This window comes from Balaenoptera ricei, chromosome 11, assembly GCF_028023285.1.
Source record: "Balaenoptera ricei isolate mBalRic1 chromosome 11, mBalRic1.hap2, whole genome shotgun sequence".
Classification (NCBI taxonomy): domain Eukaryota; kingdom Metazoa; phylum Chordata; class Mammalia; order Artiodactyla; family Balaenopteridae; genus Balaenoptera; species Balaenoptera ricei.
Genome location: NC_082649.1, coordinates 106,296,767 through 106,316,849, shown reverse-complemented (window position 1 = coordinate 106,316,849; position 20,083 = coordinate 106,296,767). Strand labels below are relative to the sequence as shown.

General features: G+C 58.3%; 1 protein-coding gene across 2 annotated transcripts in view; it reads left to right on the top strand.

Annotated features, from left to right (window-relative positions):
* Window positions 1–20,083, top strand: part of CHCHD6 (coiled-coil-helix-coiled-coil-helix domain containing 6) — a 131,767-nt gene that overhangs the window by 95,103 nt on the left and 16,581 nt on the right. For both annotated transcript variants that reach the window (XM_059940542.1, XM_059940541.1), the window contains one exon: window positions 12,120–12,190. In XM_059940542.1, coding sequence (XP_059796525.1) covers window positions 12,120–12,190 — 71 coding nt within the window. The remainder of the gene's footprint in view (window positions 1–12,119; window positions 12,191–20,083) is intronic.

Here is a 20,083-nt window from a genome sequence, read left to right as displayed (position 1 = left end):
AAAAGATAAGAACAGAAAATATAATCATAATAGGAAAACACTAAAGAGAATTAATGAAACAGAATGCTGGTTCTTGGAACAATTTGATAAAATTGATAAACCTCCAGCAAGACTGACAAAGGCATAGAGAAGACACAGGTCACCCCCATCAGCAGTGAAGCAGGTTGTATCCCCACAGATTCCATGGCCACTGGGAGGGAATGAAGTAACACCACTTTATGCTCATATATTCCACAACATAGAAGAAATGGACCAATTCTTCGAAAACCACAAACTGCTAAAACTCAGCCAAGATGAAATTGATAAACAGAATAGTCCTGTAACCACTGAAGAAATGGACTTCATGACTTTAAGACTCCAGGAGAAGAAATCTCGAGGCCCAGATGGTATCTCTGGAGATTTCTACCAAACAGTTAAAGAAATTAAAACCAATTTTACGCAATCTCTTCTAGAAAATAGAAGCTTAGGGGAAACTTCCCAACTCATTTTATGAGGCCAGTATTATTCAATACTTTGTCAGACAAGCAGTGTTACCAAACCAAAGACAAGAGAAAACTACAATGTCTCTCATGAAGTTAGGCACAAAAATCCTCAACAAAATATTTGCAAACCAAATTCAGCAATGTATGAAAAGAATTATATACTATGTGTGTATACACCATGTTATGCAAAGTGGGGTTTATTCTGGGTGTTCAAGACTGGGTCAGTGTCTGAAAATCAATGAAATCTGTTATATCAACATGCTGAGGGAAAAAAAACATATGATCATACTAATTGATACAGAGAAGTATTTGACAAAAATCTACTCCCATTCATGACAAAAACTCTTGGAAAATCGGGAATAGAAGGGAACTACCTTAACTTGTTAAAGAGTATGTACCAAAACCACCAGCTGTCACCAGAGACATGGATGAGATTCTGAACGCCCCCCGCCCCACCACGGCAACAAGGTGCCTGTCAACACGTCCACTAAAAGCAGGGTTAGAGTTACGCCACCAGTGAGACACTAGCCTCTGCAGTAAGAGAAGAAAGAGAAATTAAAGGCTGTGGGTTAGAAAGGAAGAAATAAAACTGTCCCTGTTTGCATATGATACGATCATCTGCATAGATGACCTAAGGAATCCAAGAAAAAAGAAGAGGAAACCCTAGGGCTCATAAAGGCTTTTAGCAAGGTCACCATACACAAGACCCACACACGAAAATCAACTGCATTACAGATTGCTATGTACTAACAACATCTGGTACTGAGATTAAAAGCACCAAAAGCAAGATCCATAAAAGGAAAAAAATGTTACAGTGGACCTCATCAAAATTAAAAACTTTCGTTCTGTGGAAGGCCCTGTGAGGAAGATGAAAAGAGGAGCTACAGACGGGGAAAAAAATATCTACAAACCACACACCAAGCAAAGGACTAGTGTCTAGAATGTAGAAAATACTCTCACAATGCACCAGCAAAAAATAAATAAATAAAAACCAACAATCCAATTAGAAAAATCCACCAAGGGGATATACAGATGGCAAATAAGCACATGAGAAGACATTCACCATCATTAGCTATTGGATATGCAAATTAGACCTGCAGTTAGACATCGCAGCATACCTATTGGGGTGGCTAACATCTTATCTTGTGAAAAAGTGAGGCGTGTTCAGAACATGGTGAGGGCGTGTGAGTCTATACGGAACCCAGGAGATGGCCTGAAAGAGGTCCCACGAGCCGAGTTCGGACACCTTGTCTGCGCAACACAATAGTGACGACAGAAATGGATTATAACACGTTGGATTTTAAAAAGAGAATCTAAGTCCAAACTGACATAAAAACATACAGGAACAAAAGGAGGAAAGGAGAGGAAAACTGTCTTTACGATGGAACAACAACTAATAAATGTGCAGAGAATGATAGACAGTCACCCATTTGCCACTGTTGTAATAATAATCAATTCAGGCAAAAACCATGACTGTTGGGAAGTAGGGTAATTATGCTTTTACAGCATCACTCTTCAGGTCACGTGCTTGTTGTCGAGGGAAAGGGTGTGGTCGCAGGTCTACGGTCATACATAGCAAATCACCTCGAAGCTCAGAGGCATCAAGCAGCCGTTGGTTAGGGTCACGGGCTCTGAGAGTCGGGGGCTCAGACAGGACACAGGAACAGCTTGGCTCTGTTTCCTGAAGTCAGAGGACTTGCCGGGGGCCATATGGTGGCTGGGGGCTGGAACCATCTAGAACCTTCTCCCCCCCACCCCTGGCAGTGGATGTGGCCGTGCTGGGGCTTCACTGGACTGTTGGCCGAATCATTTACGTGTCCCTTCCGGGTGGGCTGTTCCAGGCTTCCTCCCAGAGAGCGAGGTAGCACTGTGCCAGGTGTTCACGATCCCACCTCCAAAGCCACGTGATGTCACTTTGAAGCAGCCACAAAGTTCCACCAGGGTCGGGGGAGGAGTGTCCCGTGACCTCATACACTGACATGTCGATGGGGGACATGGCTGCAGCCCCTCGGGAAAGCAGAGCAGCCTAGCGGCCACCCCCTAACTCCTCATCTCAACGGTGGGACACACTGAGGGACGGCTGCCTCACCTCTGCCGTTTCTCCGCCAGGAATTTTAACCCGAATCTAATCATGACAAAACAAGTGTTCGAACTGAGGGACATTCTCTGAAACAACTGTCCTGGCTTCTTGAAACATATCAGTGTCCTGAAAGGCTAAGGGAGGGTGGGAGCAGGTGAGACTGAAGGGCAGGCAGGGCCACGTCAGCCAGGCACGACCTGTGACCCTCGACTGCGTCCCGGATTGGGGGGGCTTCCTGGGGCAGCTGGGAACAGTCAGATACAGATTATATATTAGAAAATTATCCTATTGATGTGAAGGGTCCCGACTGTGGTAGTTGTTTAGTGTTTACTCAGAATATCAGAATTGATTTGCTCTTGGGAGATGCAGCTGAAGTGTTTGGGGGCAAAGGGTCATGATGAGTGAAATATCGATAACTCAAGTGGCTTCAGCCAGAAGGAGCGTGCGAGTGGGTGGAAGGGCAGAGCCCCAGTGAGCAGTGAGTCCAGGCGACGCGCACCTGGTGACTGTCAACGCTCTTCTCCGAGGTGCGAGATTTGAACGCGGGGCTGGAAGGAGCCCGCGCCACACTCTCTGCCTGAGCAGCAGAAATAAGGTTTCCAGGAGGATGGAAGGAAACAGAAGAATGTTAAAGGAAGAAGGGGCAGAAAAGGCAGCTGCAGGGCTGCTCTTTGCAGGAGGGTCGAGGTTCCTCCAGGTGCAAAACTTTACCCTTTCAGCAGCGCAGCCTGAGCGGGATCCGCGGGCGGGGAGGAGAGGCCGCATGGCATCTTCCAGAAGGGCGGCCCTGGCGGAAGCAGAGGGCATCAGGCTGGACCGAAGGGCCCTGGGCATGGCCCCGGAGGCCGGGCATCAGTGCTGAGTCGGAGAAGGAGGGCAGTGGGGCCTGCCCTGGGCTCCATCCCCCCCTGCTCCCCCCACGGTGCCTGCGGGTGGCGGGAAGGGATGTGACCTGGCTCGGCCACCCCAGCCCGAGGCTTGGGGTTGGTGGGGGGACAAGAGCTGCCCCTGCCACCTGCCAGCCGCTGGCCTGGGGCCGTTCTACCCTCTGCGCCCGGAACTCGTGCCGGGAGCTGCCGGCCCCCAGGGCTGTGGCCGGCGGACTCCGCTCCCTGGGAGAACAGAGCGCCTGGGGGTCCAGGTCCTGGAGCCCCCCATCAGCCGCCGCCGCCTTGGGGTCCTGCAGCCTTGGGGTCCCGCCGCCGTGAACACTGACCCCCCCCTTGCTCCCGATCCGTGGTTCCAGAAGCCGGTAGGTTAATTTCCTCAACAGATCACTTGTTGGTAACGATAGTGGTCACAACAGCTCCCATTCCTTCACCGCCGACTGCTGCCCCCGAGGGTGACACGTCAGGAATCGTCTCACCCGGTGGTTGTGAGAGGCTGTCACTCCCCCCCACGCAGCAGCAAATGTCCCCAGTAACCGTGCTGGCCTCTGTCCCTCCTTGCGCAGACGGCCCCCTGACCCCGAGGGCGGCTGCCACGTGCTGCTCAGGCCAGAGGGCGATCTTTTTAAACGCACCTTACTTATTTCTGGTGTATTTATTCGTTTATTCTTGGTCTTCTCCCACTCCTCTGAGCACAGCCCAGCACCCCCCGACTCCAAGCCTGTTTCATTTAGGAGCTCGTGCTTATGAGCTGTCTCTACAGCCCATAAGCTGTTGGGCTCTATTTGCGGGTATGAGAATGGGACCTTTTAAAAAATACCCTTTTGCAGCCCCCAAACTTTAGGCTTCCGTGAGAACCTGTGTGGATTTCTTCGGTGCTGTGACATTTCCTGTTTGCATTTGCACAGCCCGGAGAGCAAACACATACCGGTGGTTCAGGTGTGTGTTCGTGCATGTCTCAGCTCATCAAGGTATTCGTTCTGTAGAAGGACCAAAACCCTCATTTGCATCTGTTCGTCTCTTTGTGTCAAGCGCCTGGACTAATCCTTCCGTGGAGGAGGCTCCGGGCAGATGCGCCTGGTGGGTCCGGCTCCCAGCCTCAGGCTCTGTCTGCAGAACAGACAGCGTGAAGTGTGTAACAGCACCTGGGGACTGGCGGGCAGTAGGTGCTCCTCACAGGCGAATCCCCTCTCCTGGAGGTGAAGTCAAGAAGAAAAGAAATCTTTTCCCAGAGTCTCTTAGAACCTTTAGTAAACACTTAGCAGGAACCTTTACGGTACTTGAATTGAGTTAATTAGTCATTTTTGCAATAAAGGAGAGAATTATTTTTAACTTAGGTAATTTATACCTCATACACATTGAGCCATATTATCCCCGCAAAGCCTGCTGTCTACCAACATTTTGAAACTGTTCTAAAATTAGAAGTTGGAATCAGAGGAGGTGACAACCATGAAGAAAACTCACCTGTGTTTAGGAGAAGCAAGAGGAGGTCTGGTGTTTCCGCAGAACTGACAACGGGGTTGAACGTGTTTCCAATTACTTTGGAAGCCAAGGGGGCCCGTGAGACGGGGGCGCGGAGGTCGCCAGACTTCCCCTTTTCCTTTTCCTTTTTTTCAGCCCTCTTTCCTCCTTTGATTTTCTTTTAAAACTTCTCAGACCACAAAATATCAAGCAGCTAGGAAACTTAATACAAAGGACCACATTTTAGTGTCCCGCTGTAGTTTCCGACGTTGAAATAAAAGTCAGGTTTCTCAGAGGATGGAGCTCTCTGTGGAGCGGGAGCCACAGGCGGAGGCACGGACTAGTCAGTGACAAGGCAGGCTTAACCTCAGGGTTTCCGGGACCGGGAGCAGCGTTTCCCACCTTGGGTGCCAGGGAACCCCCGGGATCTTCCTTAAACACCGACGCTGGGGCCCCACCCCAGACCACCCAGCAGCCTACGGGCTGGGCTCAGGCGGCCCCGCGGCTCCAGGGTTGAGGGCCACAGCGAGCTGCCCGCGGGTGCGAGGCCTCGGGGACTGGTGAGGACAGTGGGAGCCACGGAGGGCGGGGCGCCGCCAAGGGCGCCGGGATTTTAGGAAACGGCTGTGGTGCCCGTGGGGGCCCTGCTTCTGGGCACCTGCGCCCCCCAGGTGTCCCAGGCACTCAGGTCCCCCGGGAGCTTGTGCTTGGTGGCGCCGGTGAGGCCTGGAGCGGTCCGCCCGACCTTCCCCGGATGGGCTGGGCCGGGCGGGCCGCACGCCCGACTGGCCAGAGGGCGGGGAGGCTTTCGGGGGTTGGGGGGGGCGGGGGACGAGGCTCTGGGAAGCCGGGCGTCCAGCCTGTAGCTTCCGCCGGCAGCGCCCTCTGGTCCCAGGGCCGAGTCTCAGTGCTGAGGACCTGTGCGTGCCGAGCCTGCCTCCCCGGGGCGCCTGGTCAACACCCCTGTGGCCTGAGTCACTGCCCGCGGGGGCCGATCCTGAGACCTTGACTCTGGGGCCCTTTGCTCGGGGTCGGGTCACCAGTAAGTCACAAAAGTGGGGTTAAAATTCATGTCCCTTCATTTTTAAAATTCCTTTTTGTTTCCTATTGTGCTCTGCATTTTGTTTTCACACTCTTTAGATATTCATGTAGCCAAACATGTTTCTGGAAGTGTAAAAACCAGCTAACCGTGCACAGGCCCGGCGGGCTGCCTGGCTTCCTTGTGAGGGCGGTGCTGCCCGCCCCGGGGCCGTGTTCTGGCCCCTTCCCCTGCGCTCTCCGCAGCCACCCCTCCCCGGGCCGCCCCCCAGGAGCTGACCCCGGTCCTGACCGCCCCGTCTCCGTCTCCGAGGGCGCAGTCAGGGGTCCCTCCAGAATGGAAATCAGACCGCATTGTCCCCTGAGCAGCCGCCGGCTTCCTGCCAACCCTGAAGCGGGCCCTGTGTGAGGTGGCCAGGCCCCGGCCCAGCCGTCAGCTGACCGACTTCCAGCCACACGCCTCCTGCTTTCCCAAGAGCGCACCACCGCGGCGGTCCCAGCCTAAGCCTCCCCCGAATCTCGTTTCCCTCTCCATGTCCTTCAGGTCTCCACCCATGCTGTCCCGCAGAGCGGCCTTCCTGGCTGTGTCTTACCCCTACCCCGCCGTGTCCTTTTGGCACTGGTTCCTGGGTAGAATTGTTGTTTTTCAGGAGCCAGGCTGCTAGCTCTGCGAAGGCCAGGGCTGCACCTCTCTCGTTTACTGCTGTGAACAGTAGGCACTCATAAATGAGGGGAAGAAACAGACGAGCCCTGGCCTGCTGGTCACTGGCTCCTCGGAGCCCCAAAGATGGCCCATCGCTGCCCAGGGACCCGGGGCCCGGCGGGGGTGGGCGAAGGCAGAGGCACCCTGGCCCTGGGGAAACCCTCCTGTCTGTGCCTGGCTGCAGCCTCCGTCGTCTCTGAGGTCGAGGAGCGGCCATCTGCCCACGGCAGGAACTCAGCCTCGGAAACAGGCCTGGTGGGGGCAGCGGTCCTGGAATTTCACGAATTACAAGCTGTGGGGAAGGTTCATCTGAGGTTGGAGCCTAAGCTCGTTGTGGGGTCTCCTGGGCCGAGGGGCGGACGCGGCAGGTGGGTTGGATCAGCCAGGCCTGGAGTGTGACCGGGTGCAGAGGTACCTGGGTGAGAGCTGAGGGTTGCGGGGTGTGATGGGAGGGGCTGGAAGCAGGGCCCAGGGAGGGAGCGGAAGTGAGGGCAGGAGAGTGTGGGAGGAGTGGAGGGTAAAGGCGTGGTCAGTGGGGTGAGAGGGCAGGTGTGCCACGTGGGGCTTTCCGGGGGGGCGGGGTGGAGGGGGGGTCACAGGTGGGACCATCCTCAGGATCAGAGGGGGTTCTCAGGTGGGACTGTCCTGGGGATACTTGAGGATCCTAGGTAGGACCGTCAGGTTGCAGTTGGGATCCTAGGTGAGGCTCTCCTGCAGGGTGGGAGGCCCTGGGTGTGGCCCTGAGGATGGTGGCTGTGGATGAGTTTGGATGGTGTGCCTGAGGATGAGGAGATTGTGGAGGGAAGGGACCCCGGGGTTGAAAGGATCTCAGGTGGACATCCATGAGGGCAGGCAACGGGGACAAGATTGGCCCTTACCCATCCTGGGTAAGTGCCGGAGCAAGTCTGGAAAGGGGTGCCTTCTCCACTATCAGCAGAGTAGAGCATAACCGGCCAGCTTCACTTGGTCATTTTTAGCAATAGTAGTGGCTGAAAGGGCAGCGCAAGGGGGTCGGGGGAAGGAGCAGAGAGGAGGGAGGAGCGGGGTCGAGGTGGGGTCTGGCGACTGGGGAAGGAGCGGCACCAACGGGGGGGGGGGGGGGAGGGGCAAAGACGCTGAACTGGCTTCACAAATAGCCAGCTGTTCAGTCCCTCAACAAAACGGAATTTCTGTCCCTTCACCTACTGTGTCACTGACTGCACGCCCAACAGTTTTAAAAGTTTTATGTTGACTATTTGGACTTTTACAAAACACTTTTGTCTTTTCTTTTCTTTCTTATTATTTTCAAGTCAGAGATTCTCCAAATGCCCTCGCGTTCCTGTGGGCTTGGAGAGCCTTTGGTAATTAGGCTGGTGAGTTTCCCGTATCCCTGATGACTGGCTGGACGTGTTGAAGCACCGCAGGGTCTGGGGTCTCCCCTCCTCAGTCTGCTCCCTGCAGAGTCTGGTGCTTCCTTGAGCCCCGGCCCCGGCCCCGACAGCTGCACTGACTTTGCCGGAAGTCTCCCGGCTCTGGGCCTTCAGGTTCCTCTAGGCATAACCGCGTGTCTGCTCTGAGTCCAGTCTGCGTGGCCCTCGGTACGTTGGATCCCTTGCTGGAGGCGTGCACGTATGGGAGGCTGATGGATCGGCTCTGGGGCCTGCCTCTTTCCCTCGAGATTCTGGCCCCTGGGCGGGATCGTCTGCCTCTGACCATCTGTCTGCACCGGCAGAGGAATAGACATTCCTACCGGAAGCGTAGCTCTGGATGTGAAGGGCCAGTCTGTTGACCGGTCCCAGCCACAGAGCCTGGCATGGGGGTCCGCTTGAACCCCGTGGGCCCTGTGTCCCCGGTTGATGGTTCAGAGCAGAACCAGTGACTGTCTCTCTTACACTCACCCGAAGTGTTGCTGAAGCGCTCTCACCTGGGGGAGGGGTCCCAGCTCCTGGTCCTCACGTGGCCCCTGCGGCCTCTCTGGGCCCGGCGCTGCCGGTGGGGCTGCATCCGCGGAGCGGCAGCTCAGAGACTTCCACTGATCAGGCAGACGCTGCGTGCTCGTCACGCTCTTGATCTGCCCGGGCGGAGCTGCCCCTGCTCCCCTTTTTCAGCCGCTCCTGGTGGGGCCGCTCTGTGCTGGCACCGCCGGCAGCTCTGGGGATAGGTCAGGCAAAGGGGCTGAAAACCCCTCCCTTGATGGAGCTCGCCTCCTCCAGGAGATGCCCCTCTCTTTCCCTTGGCTGACGTGCATTTGGGTGTTAAGTTTTTAAGACATTTATTGTTTCCTCTGTGCCAGGCCCCACGAGCTCGAAGCGTTTTATATGTGCCATCTCAGCGGCATTTGTAGCGATTCCCACGACACTGTGTGGAGGGCGCTCTGGGACCGTCCTCGTTTCACACAGAAACCCGGGAGCCAGACGCCCCCCGCGGCCTGCACCCACCCTCACGGCCCGGCGGCCTCTCACCGTTCCTGGGGCTCCCCTCCAGGCCGGCAGACCGAGCTCTGCCGTAGGGACCCCCGTCCTGGCTGCAGTGGGGACGGACAGCCCCCCTCAGTCCCCAGCCTCCCCCCTCCCCCTGCCCTCTCTTTTGATCTCCAGAATCCAGGCCCTTGGAGAAATCAGACAGTATGAAATATGAAAACTGCTTGGGAAGTGATTGAAGAAACACTGACTCTTGAAGCCTGTTGAGATAAGGCTCACACCTTCTCACTCACGTTATTTAATTTTTAATGGCAGGCTTAATTAATCGAGATCAGGTCTTCTGGTTTCAGGCTCGCTCGCAGCAGCTGGAGGGGGAGGAGGGGCTGTGAAATCGTGGGGTCTGAATCGAGGGGAGGAGGGATCCCCGGTCGGGGGGAGCGGGGGCGGCGGGGCTGCGGGGGTCGCTGTGTCGTCCGCGCGGCCGCCCCACCGCTCAGCACACCCTGCAGAGAGGAGCCTTGCTCGGCCCCATGGCCTGCGGCCCGGCTGCCGTGGGACCTTCAGCGCTCAGCAGGGTCTTGGTGGGGGGGCCCCCGGTCCTTCCAGAAGCCCCTTGGTGGAGTCTGCGAGGGCCCTGCTCTCGCTGGCTGAGGCCTCAGAGCGCACGGCTTCCAGCGGCCCCAGGAAGCTGGGTGGACCCGGAGCTGCTCCCTCGGGGCGCGTGCGGGGCGCAGTGGGGGGCAGGGGGTCGCTGGCGGTGCTGTCCTGCTCAGGCAGGTTAGATGGGCAGAGGGCGCAGCAGGGGGCGGTCCTCTGAGCCATTCTGAGGCTGTAGAGGAAGCTGCGCTGGGGCTATCACCACTTCTTGGCCTGCGGGCACTTCCTGCGACTAGCCTCACCGACCACAGGTTCCAGCTGAGGTCGCAGTCAGTGCAGCCGCTGACGCAGGTCTCCCCAGCCGGGCGGTGCGTAGAGGTGCAGGGTCCCAGCGTCCGTGGGCCCATCTGGGCTGCGGGTGCTCCCCTGGGAAGGGACGGTGCCCGGCTGCTCTCCCAGGAGGGCAGGCCTGAGCCGCGAGGCTGTCTGGGGGAGGGGACGGGCGGCGTGGCTGGGGGCTTGTGGCTTCAGAAGGGGCAGTGGTGGCGTGTGGGTGGTACGGTCGTCCCGTGAGCCCACCTCCCTCGGCGCCCCACGGGGAGGGCTGCCCGCCTGACGGCTAGGAGACAGGGCTCGGGGGAGGAAGTGACCCAAAGAGCAGACGCCATGTGCAGAGAGAGTTAAAACATGGACCTCCCAGGAGGGCATCTGCTCAGCGGAGAGGGCCTGACCTGATCCACCTGTGTCCTTACGCCCTCCCCAGGGTCAGTGTCGGTTGACCGTCCAGTGGTTGAGGTGGAGTTGGAATCTCTTGGCTGGAGCGTCGGGGCTGGACGGCTGGGCATCAGCATGTCCCTGTGGAGGGGGGCAGCCTGGCTGGGTGGGGAGAGCCCCCGTTTATTTCATGCCTGTTGTGCGCTGGGTGTTCGCAGCTCCCGTTGACCGTCAGAGGGGCCTCGGCTGTCTCCCCGGTTCAGAGGTGGGGAACATGCCAGGGAGCGGCGGGGTGGCCTCAGTCAGCAGCTGGGGGTGGCGGCCCGGCAGCGGGCTCGCACCAGCACAGCCCAGAGCAGAACCCCTGCCCTTCGTGGGCTCAGCTGCGCCTCGGAACACCCTTCCGCGTCCCTCCCAGCTGGCCCCTCCCAGAGGCCGTGGTACCAGGATAGGACAGCCGGCCTAGTTCCGCCCCCCACCCCGGGTACAGACTCCGCCTTTGCTGCCCTGCAGGTGCTTCGGGGACGTGCTCCCCGCGCCCGCCTTGGTTACCTTCCCTGCAGGTGGATGATGGGGCCCATGGGGTACGGCGCTTGCCCCGCACGGCTCTGATCTGGGCACCTGTCACCTCTTCTGGTCCGAGTGGTCCGATCCTTTTGGGCCAGGCTCCCTGTGTACTCAGTGGAGGTGGAGTTGGGAGAGCCGGGCTCGGAGGCCGACGGGCCGTGGGGTCTCCGTTTCCGCGGGTCCCTTCACCTGCCTCGCTGGCTGCTTGCAGGGCCTGACTGACCGGCACCTGCGGGAGCCCTGAGCCAGAAGCCTGCGTTTGCCCATCTGTGGTGGGAAGGGGCTGCCCCAGGCTTGCGCGGGCCCAGCAGCTCCGCAGGGCATCTTGCTGGGGCGTCCGACGCCAGCCCCGTGTTGGGCTTCCTCTGGGTGGTTTCGTTCTCGAGCCTGCGTCCTTAGAGATGTTGGGTCCACCCGTGAGGCTCACGGGGCTCAGCCAGGAGCTGGTGTTGGGGGGCAGCTGTGTTTACGTTGGTCTCTGGAGACGTGGCATGCGGGGTGCTGGGCCTGGGTGGCCTGAAGCCACTCGCCTTGGGGCACAAAGAAGTGGAGTGACTGTCCGGAAGGATGCTGCGGTGGCCCCAGGCTCCAGCCCAGCTCTGTCCTGCTGCCGTCCCCCACTGCCGGCCCTGTGCACACACGGGGTGCCCTCGGAAGGAGGGCAGCATGTGCCTCCGAGACTGCCTGGCAGTGCTGGTGAGTGCGGGGGTCCTGGGCTGTGGTCCCGGCACCGCTGCCTGCTGTGTGGCTTCGGGTACGTTGCTTCACATCTCTGGGCAGCAGAGTCCACGTATAAGATGGGGTTGGACCAGACGAAGGCCCGGCAAACTTTTTCTTTAAGATAGTGACTGTCTTAGGCTGTGTGGGCCTCGCTGTCTCTGTGGACACTGTCGTAGCCCAGGAGCAGCCACAGCCGTGCGGTCACAAATCGTGGGCAGGGCCGTGTGCCCATAAAACTTTATTTACACGGTGGGGCAGGCCGGGCCGGGCCTCGCTCGCGGCGGGGGTGTGACCCCTGAGCCAGGGGCTCCATGTGTCCTGGCGGCCGCGGCTGGTCCATGAGGAGCTGGGCCCTGCCTGCGATCCTGGTCAGGAAGTCGGCATGTGTGGACTCAGTACGGCTGCGGGTGGGGTTGCAGCCAGAGAGAAGCTTCCATCTGGTAACGGGTCGGGTCTGTTTTCTCTTTGCAGAATGTCGAGACGTACAGACTGTCTTCACAGCAGTTCCACAAGGCAGCCTCGAAGATGGAGGGTGCGATCAAGTAAGAGCTTCCTCCTCCTGAGCTCCGCCTGCGTTTGTAAAATCTCCCTGCCCCGAGGCCTGATTTCAGGCTTCTCCAGGGGCTCAGATCCCGGCGCCTGGGGTCGGGGCAGAGCCAGCCTCTCCAGGCCCAGGTCCTGCGTGTCCTGTGAGCTGGGCCGGGCACTGCGCTCAGGCCCCTGCGGGAGTCTAGGAGGGGTGCTGCTGGTCCCCCCCGCCCCTGGGCGGGTTCCGGAGCGGCCTGGCCCTGAGCCGCGAGCCTCTGCGTGACTCTCGGTCGGGGCTGTCTTGCCTCCGGAAGGACGGGGTCGGGCGGCACAGGGCTGAGCACCAGGGTTCTGTCCGCCTGTCCTGCTCCTGCGCTGGGGGCCCAGGAGCCGAGCGTCAGGAACAGGGGCGCGGCAGCCTGTCCGCTGCAGACGCGGCTGCTGCTTCGGGTGCAGGTCCAGGAAGGTCTGCAGGGGCCCCGTGGGGAAGGGAGAGCTGGTCCCTTGTGTGCAGGCGTCCCTGGGGACCCGTCGACCTTTGTCAATCCGCTGGGGTCCCCACGCCTGCCCCTCCCCCTCCCAGGCCCGGTGCAGGGGGGACCGGCTTGGATCTGCCACCTCGAGGTGACGGCGTATGGAGATTTGGGGGACCAGGGGTGAGAGACCGCTGCTGAAAGCCGTGGGGGTGCCCAGAGGGGGCACATCCCGTCCAGACCTGGCACCGCAGGGACCCCCGAAGCCGGGGAGGTGCCACAGGTCCTGGTCGAGCTGACTGAAGGGAGGGTGTGGGGAGGAGAATCTTCTCTTGCAGTTCAGCCCTGGGGCAGTGACGGGAGCCGGGGAGCAGGACCCTCCCGCTCCCCGGGGGGCGACGGAGACCTGGGACCCCGAGGGCAGAGCGTTCTCGCTGCCCCGGTGGGGTCCCCACTCCTCCCAGATGAGATTCCGGCTCACCGGCATCACAGGCACTGAGTGACAGGGAGAGGCTGGGTGACAGCCACCCAGCAATGTGACCCCCAGAAGTGGGCAGGCCCTCGCCAGGCTCCCGAGTGGGGCAGCCCCCGCCCTCTTTCCCTGGATCTCGACCTACCTGCAGGGGAAGGAGCTGGAGAGCTGCCAGGACTCTGCCGTCAGCGCTGCCGCGTTTTGTCACCCACCATGTGGCCCCATCCTGAGGGGGGACTCGGGTGGATTTGACTGTCACCTCCTTATTCATTCTCGTGCCCTCTGAAGGCAAAGGGGGTTGGCGTGTGTGGTGCAGGGGGGACTCTGTCCAGGGCATCCTGGACGATGCTCCCCGTAGAGCGTGTGACTGAAGGGTCGGTGCCCCTCGTCTGCTGTCGGTGGTTCCATCTCGCAGACCGGGAACTGGGGCCAGAGAGGTCGGATGGCTCCCTCACCTGCACAGTCACGCCTGGACGTGCGGCGGGGGCCAAGCTCAGCTCGGACAGCTTCGGGGCCTCTGGGCCTCACTGTCTGTCTTGGCGGCTTTGCTGTCCCGTGGAGGCCCCTGTGGACGTAAGGTGGGCGGCGGGATGGAGGTGAGAGCCCAGCAGACCTGGACTCAGACCTCGGCCCCGCCTCCTGCTGGGTTTCCTGTCTGCAGGTGAGACCCCCGTGGACAGTGGACCTGGGCCGTCAGCGGCTGCTGCTGTGCCTGCGTGACAGTGGTTAGCGATGGCGGTCGTTTATTTAGTCGTCCCTTCACCACACCTAGCATGGCATAGTGTGGAACAGATTTAATATGTAAATTGAGTTTACTAAAAAAACTGTTGTAATTTCCCAAACAGAGCCAACAGGAGGCAGAGTTAGAGATTGTTTTACTTAAAACCTGGAGTGGGGACCGAGTCCTTGGTAGGAGAGTTCTTGCATTTGCAAATGTGTATCGACTGTATGGTAAATACCACAGAAGTATATGCAGCTGCTGACCGGTCACATCGGAGCATTTTCTTCTAAGACAGTGGGCGTCTTTTAGCAACTCTGAGTCCATGGAGTGGTCACTTAGGTGGTTAACCAGATGCCTGTGCATCTTTCACACACGGACATGGAGCACAGAGCACCTCCATCCGCCAGGCACCTTGCTTGGCACTGGTGACAGGACCACAAAGAAGACAGCTTCCGTTCCTGCCAGCCAGGCACTTACAGCATTTAGGGGATGACAAACAACATTTAAAAACTAACTGCACAAAAAGCATTTGCCCAAACAATGGCTGAGTACAGTGATGAGCCGTGAAAGACGGTGAGTGAAGAAGCCCAGTCTGAGGCCCCGACCCAGACCCCAGACCCGGGCGGGCATGGGGTGGGGGTGTCCTGCACTTAAACTGACTCCTCAGGACCCGAGACGTGGGCCAGAGCGAGCAAGGAGGGAGAGAGGGCTTCCCAAAAGAAGGTCAGCAGGTGCGGAGGCCCCAGGCAGGAAGCGATTAGCATGTTCAAGGCACTGCTGGAGGAGTGGATGAGGAGACTGGGCAGAAGCCAGAGCCCAGGACTTTGTAGCCAGTTCCAGCAGCTCTCTTTCCTAATATATGCATTTGAAGCGGCAATTGCTCTCCGGCTTTAGCTGCACCCTGCAAGTTTTGGTATATAATTCTGTTCAGAATTTTTCTGATTTCTTTGACTCATAGGTTGTTTCAAAATATATTGCCTACTTTCCAGACACTGGTAATTTTCTAGTTCCCTTCTAGAGCGTTGACTTCTGGTTTAATTCTGTGATTAGAGAACATGCTGTAAGTCCTCGAGACACTCTGAGAGTCTTCACGGCCCAGCGAGAGGCTGGCTCCGGCGACCTTCTGTGTGCGTGTAAAGTAGTGGCTCCGCGGTGACATCGCTCAGCCGTGCCCAGGTTCTCTGCATCGTTACCCTGTGTGGAGTTATGGGTTCTTCCTGGGATCACTTCCCTCTCACTGAACTGCTTCTTTAGTGGAGTTTGCTGATTACAGAGTCTCTCTGTTTTGAATTGTCTGGAAACATCCTTACTTTACCCTTAATTGGAAGCAGATAGCAGTCCTTGCCGTTGGCTTTATCAGGGACTCTTTCTACTCCATGATACCTATTTTTCCCTGGAGAAGTCGGTGTGGATGTTATTGTTCCTCCTTTGTGCTAGTTCCTTTTTTCTCTGTCTGATTTTCAGACTTTGTCTTTGGTTCTTTAGCATTTTGACTCTGGTGTGCCCAAGTTTAAATTTTCTTTCTTTTTTCCTGCTCGGGGTTCATGCCTTGGGGTTCGATGTCCTTTCATTAGTTTTAGAAAATTTTCAGTCATTCCTTTTTCAGATAAAACTCTGCCTGTCTTATCTTTCTTCCTCTCTGGAATGACTGTGTCTCCCGTGTCTCCGTGCTCTTTTTTCTGGTTTTCCTCACTGTTTCTTCATCTCCATGCTGTAACCTGAGTCTTCTCTATTGACTTTTCACTTCACTAATCCTCTCTCTAATGTGTCATCTGCTTTAAACCTATTTATTGAATTCTGAATTTCAATTACTGCATTTTTTCAATTCTAGAAATTCTGTTTGCATTTTCTCCCCCAGTGTCTGGTGGGGTTCTGGTTTTTGCCACCTGAATTCTTGAACATATTAATTGTAGTTATTTTGAAGTCATCTGCAGGTCTGTTTCTGTTGCCTGTTTTTCCCTCGTGGTCCTGTTTCTCCGTGTGCCTGGTAATTCTTGATTGAGTGCCAGGCGTTATAGAGAAGGTACAGAGGCTTCCCCAGAGGTGCTCGCCCCCTTCCTTGATGGGCCAGTGTGAAGGCAGATCACGTAAACCCTGAAGGGCTGAGCTGGCTGGGTCCTGCCTGCAGTCTTGGTGGAGCTCAGGCTTCTTGACTGACCCCTGTCCCTAGGGTCTGGCTGTCCAGGGCGCCTCGTTCTTGGCGAGCTCTGAAGCCCTATGTTTGCTTCCTCAACTCTGTGAAACTTCTGAGAATTCTACTCTGCCCTTCAGTGGCTTTTTACTTAGGTTCTGAGTTTCCTGCCATGAGGCTTCTTGAGCTCAAGGATCTGAAGAATGCTTTAAAGGAGGAAAACCCCTGCGTGTGCCTCCCTTCTCCCTGGAGTCCCGATCCCTTGAGTCCCAGCCATGCTGTGTCTCTACCGTCCCAAGAGAGCTCCAGAGGCCCTGCTGGCTTCTCCGCCTTTTAGCAGAAGCTGTTTGCCCAACACCAAGAATTGGCAAAAACTCAGGGGGATGGGGGGGAGGCAGCTCCAGGAATGAACACTCACCTCCAGGTTCCCTTCTCCTCAGGAGAGCGTAGTTCTTCCACCAGCCACTCCCCTGTGGCTGGGCGTCCCAGCTTCGCTCTTGAGGAAGGGGTTAGAGTTTGCCAAGCAGAAAACAGCACCGTGGGTCACATTGGCTGGGTTAGACGCTGACGGACAGTGACCCTCCCAACGTCACGCTGGCCTCTCGAGCTTCCCTGAGGCTGCCAGGCCCAGCGTATCCTCGGGGGTCAGCAAGCACTTGGCCTGAGGAGGAGCACGGGCGGCGAGGCCAACATCCACAGGCTGGGGCTCTGGTTTCGGAAGAATTCCATTGTTGGGGCAGAAGCAAATCACCCAGTACACACGCACACACGCACACACGTGCACACATACCCTCTACCTCACAGCAGCGTGGAAGGCGGAATTGCTCAGGTTTCCTGAAGGAAGAGATTAAGACCCCGGGGAACATCCTGCATTTATTGTCACATCTATTTTTTATGATAACCTCTGTCCTCTTCCTGTGGGAGTCATCCAGAGCTGCTCTCGGCTCCCTCCTGGCAGGAAACTCGTACAGCCCCCGGCCCCACAGAGGGCGGCCCTCAAAGAGGTCAGCACAGCGGAGCCGAAAGAAGAAGGCTATTAACTGTTTCCTGGGACTGAGTCACCGTGCTGCAGGGACCGTGACCAGAGAGGTCTGGTCCGTGAGGACACGGCTGCTGGACTGCCCACCTCACCTGGGCCGGGCTCCTGCCTGCCGTGGGCCCACCTGAGGGAGGGGCTGGTTTTCAGGTGTGTGAGCTTCCCTGTCTGCATCTGTCAGGGACCTAATGATGGGATGGTGATTGTCTATGGAGACGATGCTTGTGGACTTGAATCCTGAATAGGACGGGTTCAAACATCCTCTAATCCAGGTGGTGCTGTATTAGCCTGAATTCAGAGGCTGTTTCTGTCTCTGACTTCCTTTCCTTACCTAACCTGTTAAAAGGAGCATTTTCTATTCAGAAATTTACCAAAACACGTGGTTTAAACGGGTGTACCTGGCTCTTTGAGAGGTTGACAAATTAAAACCCATTTAATAATTCATTCACAAGACAAAGTGCAGGTAATCCGTTTCTTTCAGGATATCACGTGCGGCGGCTGTGCCGGAGCCTGTGTGGTTCAGGGTCTCCTGGTGTGAAGCGCGTGGCAGGGGCCGAAGCCGCGTCCAGCACCTTGCGGGCTCGCTTCCTGGGCTGTGAAACGGGGCGGGGCTGGTGCCTCTTTTGCTCAGGCTCCTGCGAGGGCTGAGTGGTCCCCACGGGTGCTCCGGACCCACGGCAGGGGTAGCGTGGGATCCGAACCAGGTCCGATGGAGCCCAGACCTGCTCTTTCCTCCTGGGCCGCGGTGCCCGCTCACAGACGTCTGGCAGAGACGTCGCTGCAGGCTGGCAGGCTGACTGGCTCCCATGGCCCGCGGGCAGCGGCCACCAGGTTTCTCCGGGCAGAGTCTCCTTGTGGTCTGCTCGTGACTGGCCTGGAGCAGGGAGGCTCCCCCATCAGGGACTCTCCCCGTGGCCTGCCCCGGCCCCGGCCACGTCCACAGAGACGGCTGGGTGTGTTTGCCATGTGACTCGCCGCCCCCGTAGGGCTCTCTGTCATCCCTTCTCTCTGTAGACAGGACTAGGTGGCGGTGATCTGGGGCCTCTCCCATGGCTGGTGCCACGTGTCAGGGCGCACGGACACAGCTCCCCAGGCAGCACCACTCTCTGGGCTCGCCGGGGTGGGCCTGGGGCCGAGACCCCTGCTGGGCGCCCCTTCTGTCCCCACACCATGCTCCACTGGCCCTCAGGCTTCTGCGGGCAGGAGCCGTCTTTGCTGCTCTGTGTCCCGGGCCCCGGACCGGAGCACCCGCGCGGTATATCCGGTGTGATCATTGCTTTACCAGCGCGTGAATGACGCCCTCCTGGGCAGAGGCCGCGGGGCTTCCTGGCTGATTCGGCTCTGCCGTCAGGGCCGTGTGGGCAGAGACCCGGGTGCGGTGCCGGAGAAAACAGGGACCTGCATGGGGGGAAACAGGTGTCAAGGGTGGGCCTGAGGCTCGGGTGCGGCTGGAAGGGCGGCCTGGTCGCAGGCGTGAAGGGCCTTCTGTGCGTGTGAGAGAATTGGAATGCGTCCTGCAGGCAGCGGCAAGCCGTGAGGAAGCTTGTAAGCGGGGATTCGTGTTTTAGAAAGATGACTGGCAGCATCTGGGAGAGGCTGAGACGGCGCCAGTGCCGAGGTGGAGGTGGGGAGCCCACGTGGGACCCGCTTTGGCACCGCCAGCCGGGGACTCTCCACCTTGGCGGACACACGAGGCCCCTGCACATGAGCTGGGCCCCCGACGCACAAACAGTCAGTTATGCAACGCGTTGCGAGGAGGATACAGTAGGACAGTGGGCGGAGGGTGGCTGAGACTCTGGGGACTGTCCCTGACTCCGGAGCAGAACCGAGAGATGAGAAGGGGCCGTGCAGACCCCCAGGCTAGGGCGCCAGGTGAGGAGGCCGGGGTCCAGCAGGAAGGAGGGAGGCTCCTGACCGGGGAGAGTGTCTGGGGGTCCCCAGCCAGGAGGGGCAGGGCAGCCTTCTGAGGACCACAGGCGGTGGGCTCAGAGCCTGTCCTGCGGGGTGTGAAGTCCCCGGCGGACCCCACCCCACGTGGCCACAGCCTCCAGGGGCGGCCGGCCTCCGCCCGGAGCCTTCTTACTGCTCAGAGACCCATGACTCAGGAAGCTGGGCTCAGAGACGACAGTCTGTTCATCGCTCCCCTCGACAAAGACGGGAGCGCCCTGCATCCCAGCTCTGTTAATGACTCGCTTCGGGAATAAAGCCACCGTCCCGAAAGCCTCCGTTCTTTGTGCCACTTTCCTTTTTCTTGGAGTGTCACGTTTTAGATCAGCTTCTGGGGATTAGATGCTGTTACAGTGGAGGAATCTTCTTTTTCAGTCAGTGAAGGGGTTACCACTGAGTGGCGTCATCCTTGGGTTTATTCTTCCTAGTCTGTTGCCTCCCTGTTCCGCTTCCCGAGAGAAAGCTCTGCTTAGGGTCCCGCGTGGTCATCTGTGCCAGCACCGCGCCCCCTGTCCTCCCGAGAGGCAGCCCTGCCGAGGGCTCGGGACAGTCGAGCGGTTATTGTGTAGGTCTCAGAGCCCCTCAGATCTGGGCCCCGTGCACGGGCTCCCGTCCCTTGGCGGCGACAAGGGCAGGGCTCTGCTGACCTCCCGGGACGCCGCACCGTCTCCGGGTGCCAGGTGCCGCAGGACCAGGGCGGGGGTTCCCGGAAGGGTGATCTCTGCAGCCTCTGCGAGCACGTGCGTGAGAGGTTCGTGGTTACGTGTTAGCATCCCGACAGCGTCCGGGCCCCTGGAGGAAAGGCTGCAGGGTCTGAAGGGTCGGGGGCTCCACCCACCCCGTCCAGGAGCTCTCTGTCCTGAGGGCCCGCCCCCGGAGAAGCGGCGTGTGTGCTACGGGCTGGCCACGTGCCACCCTGGGGCTTCCCTTGCACTCACTGCACGGCTGTGGGTCCAGGCTGGAGGGGACCCTGGTTCTGTTGTCCAGGACAGGCCCCGTGTTCCTGGTGTGGTCAGGCCGCAGAGAATCGAGAGCCACCACTCCGAGGCTTCTCCACAGTCCAGTCTCTGGGACGTTGAGGGTACCTACGTTGGGCCGTGATTCCTAGGAACTCCTTAAAGTGTCCC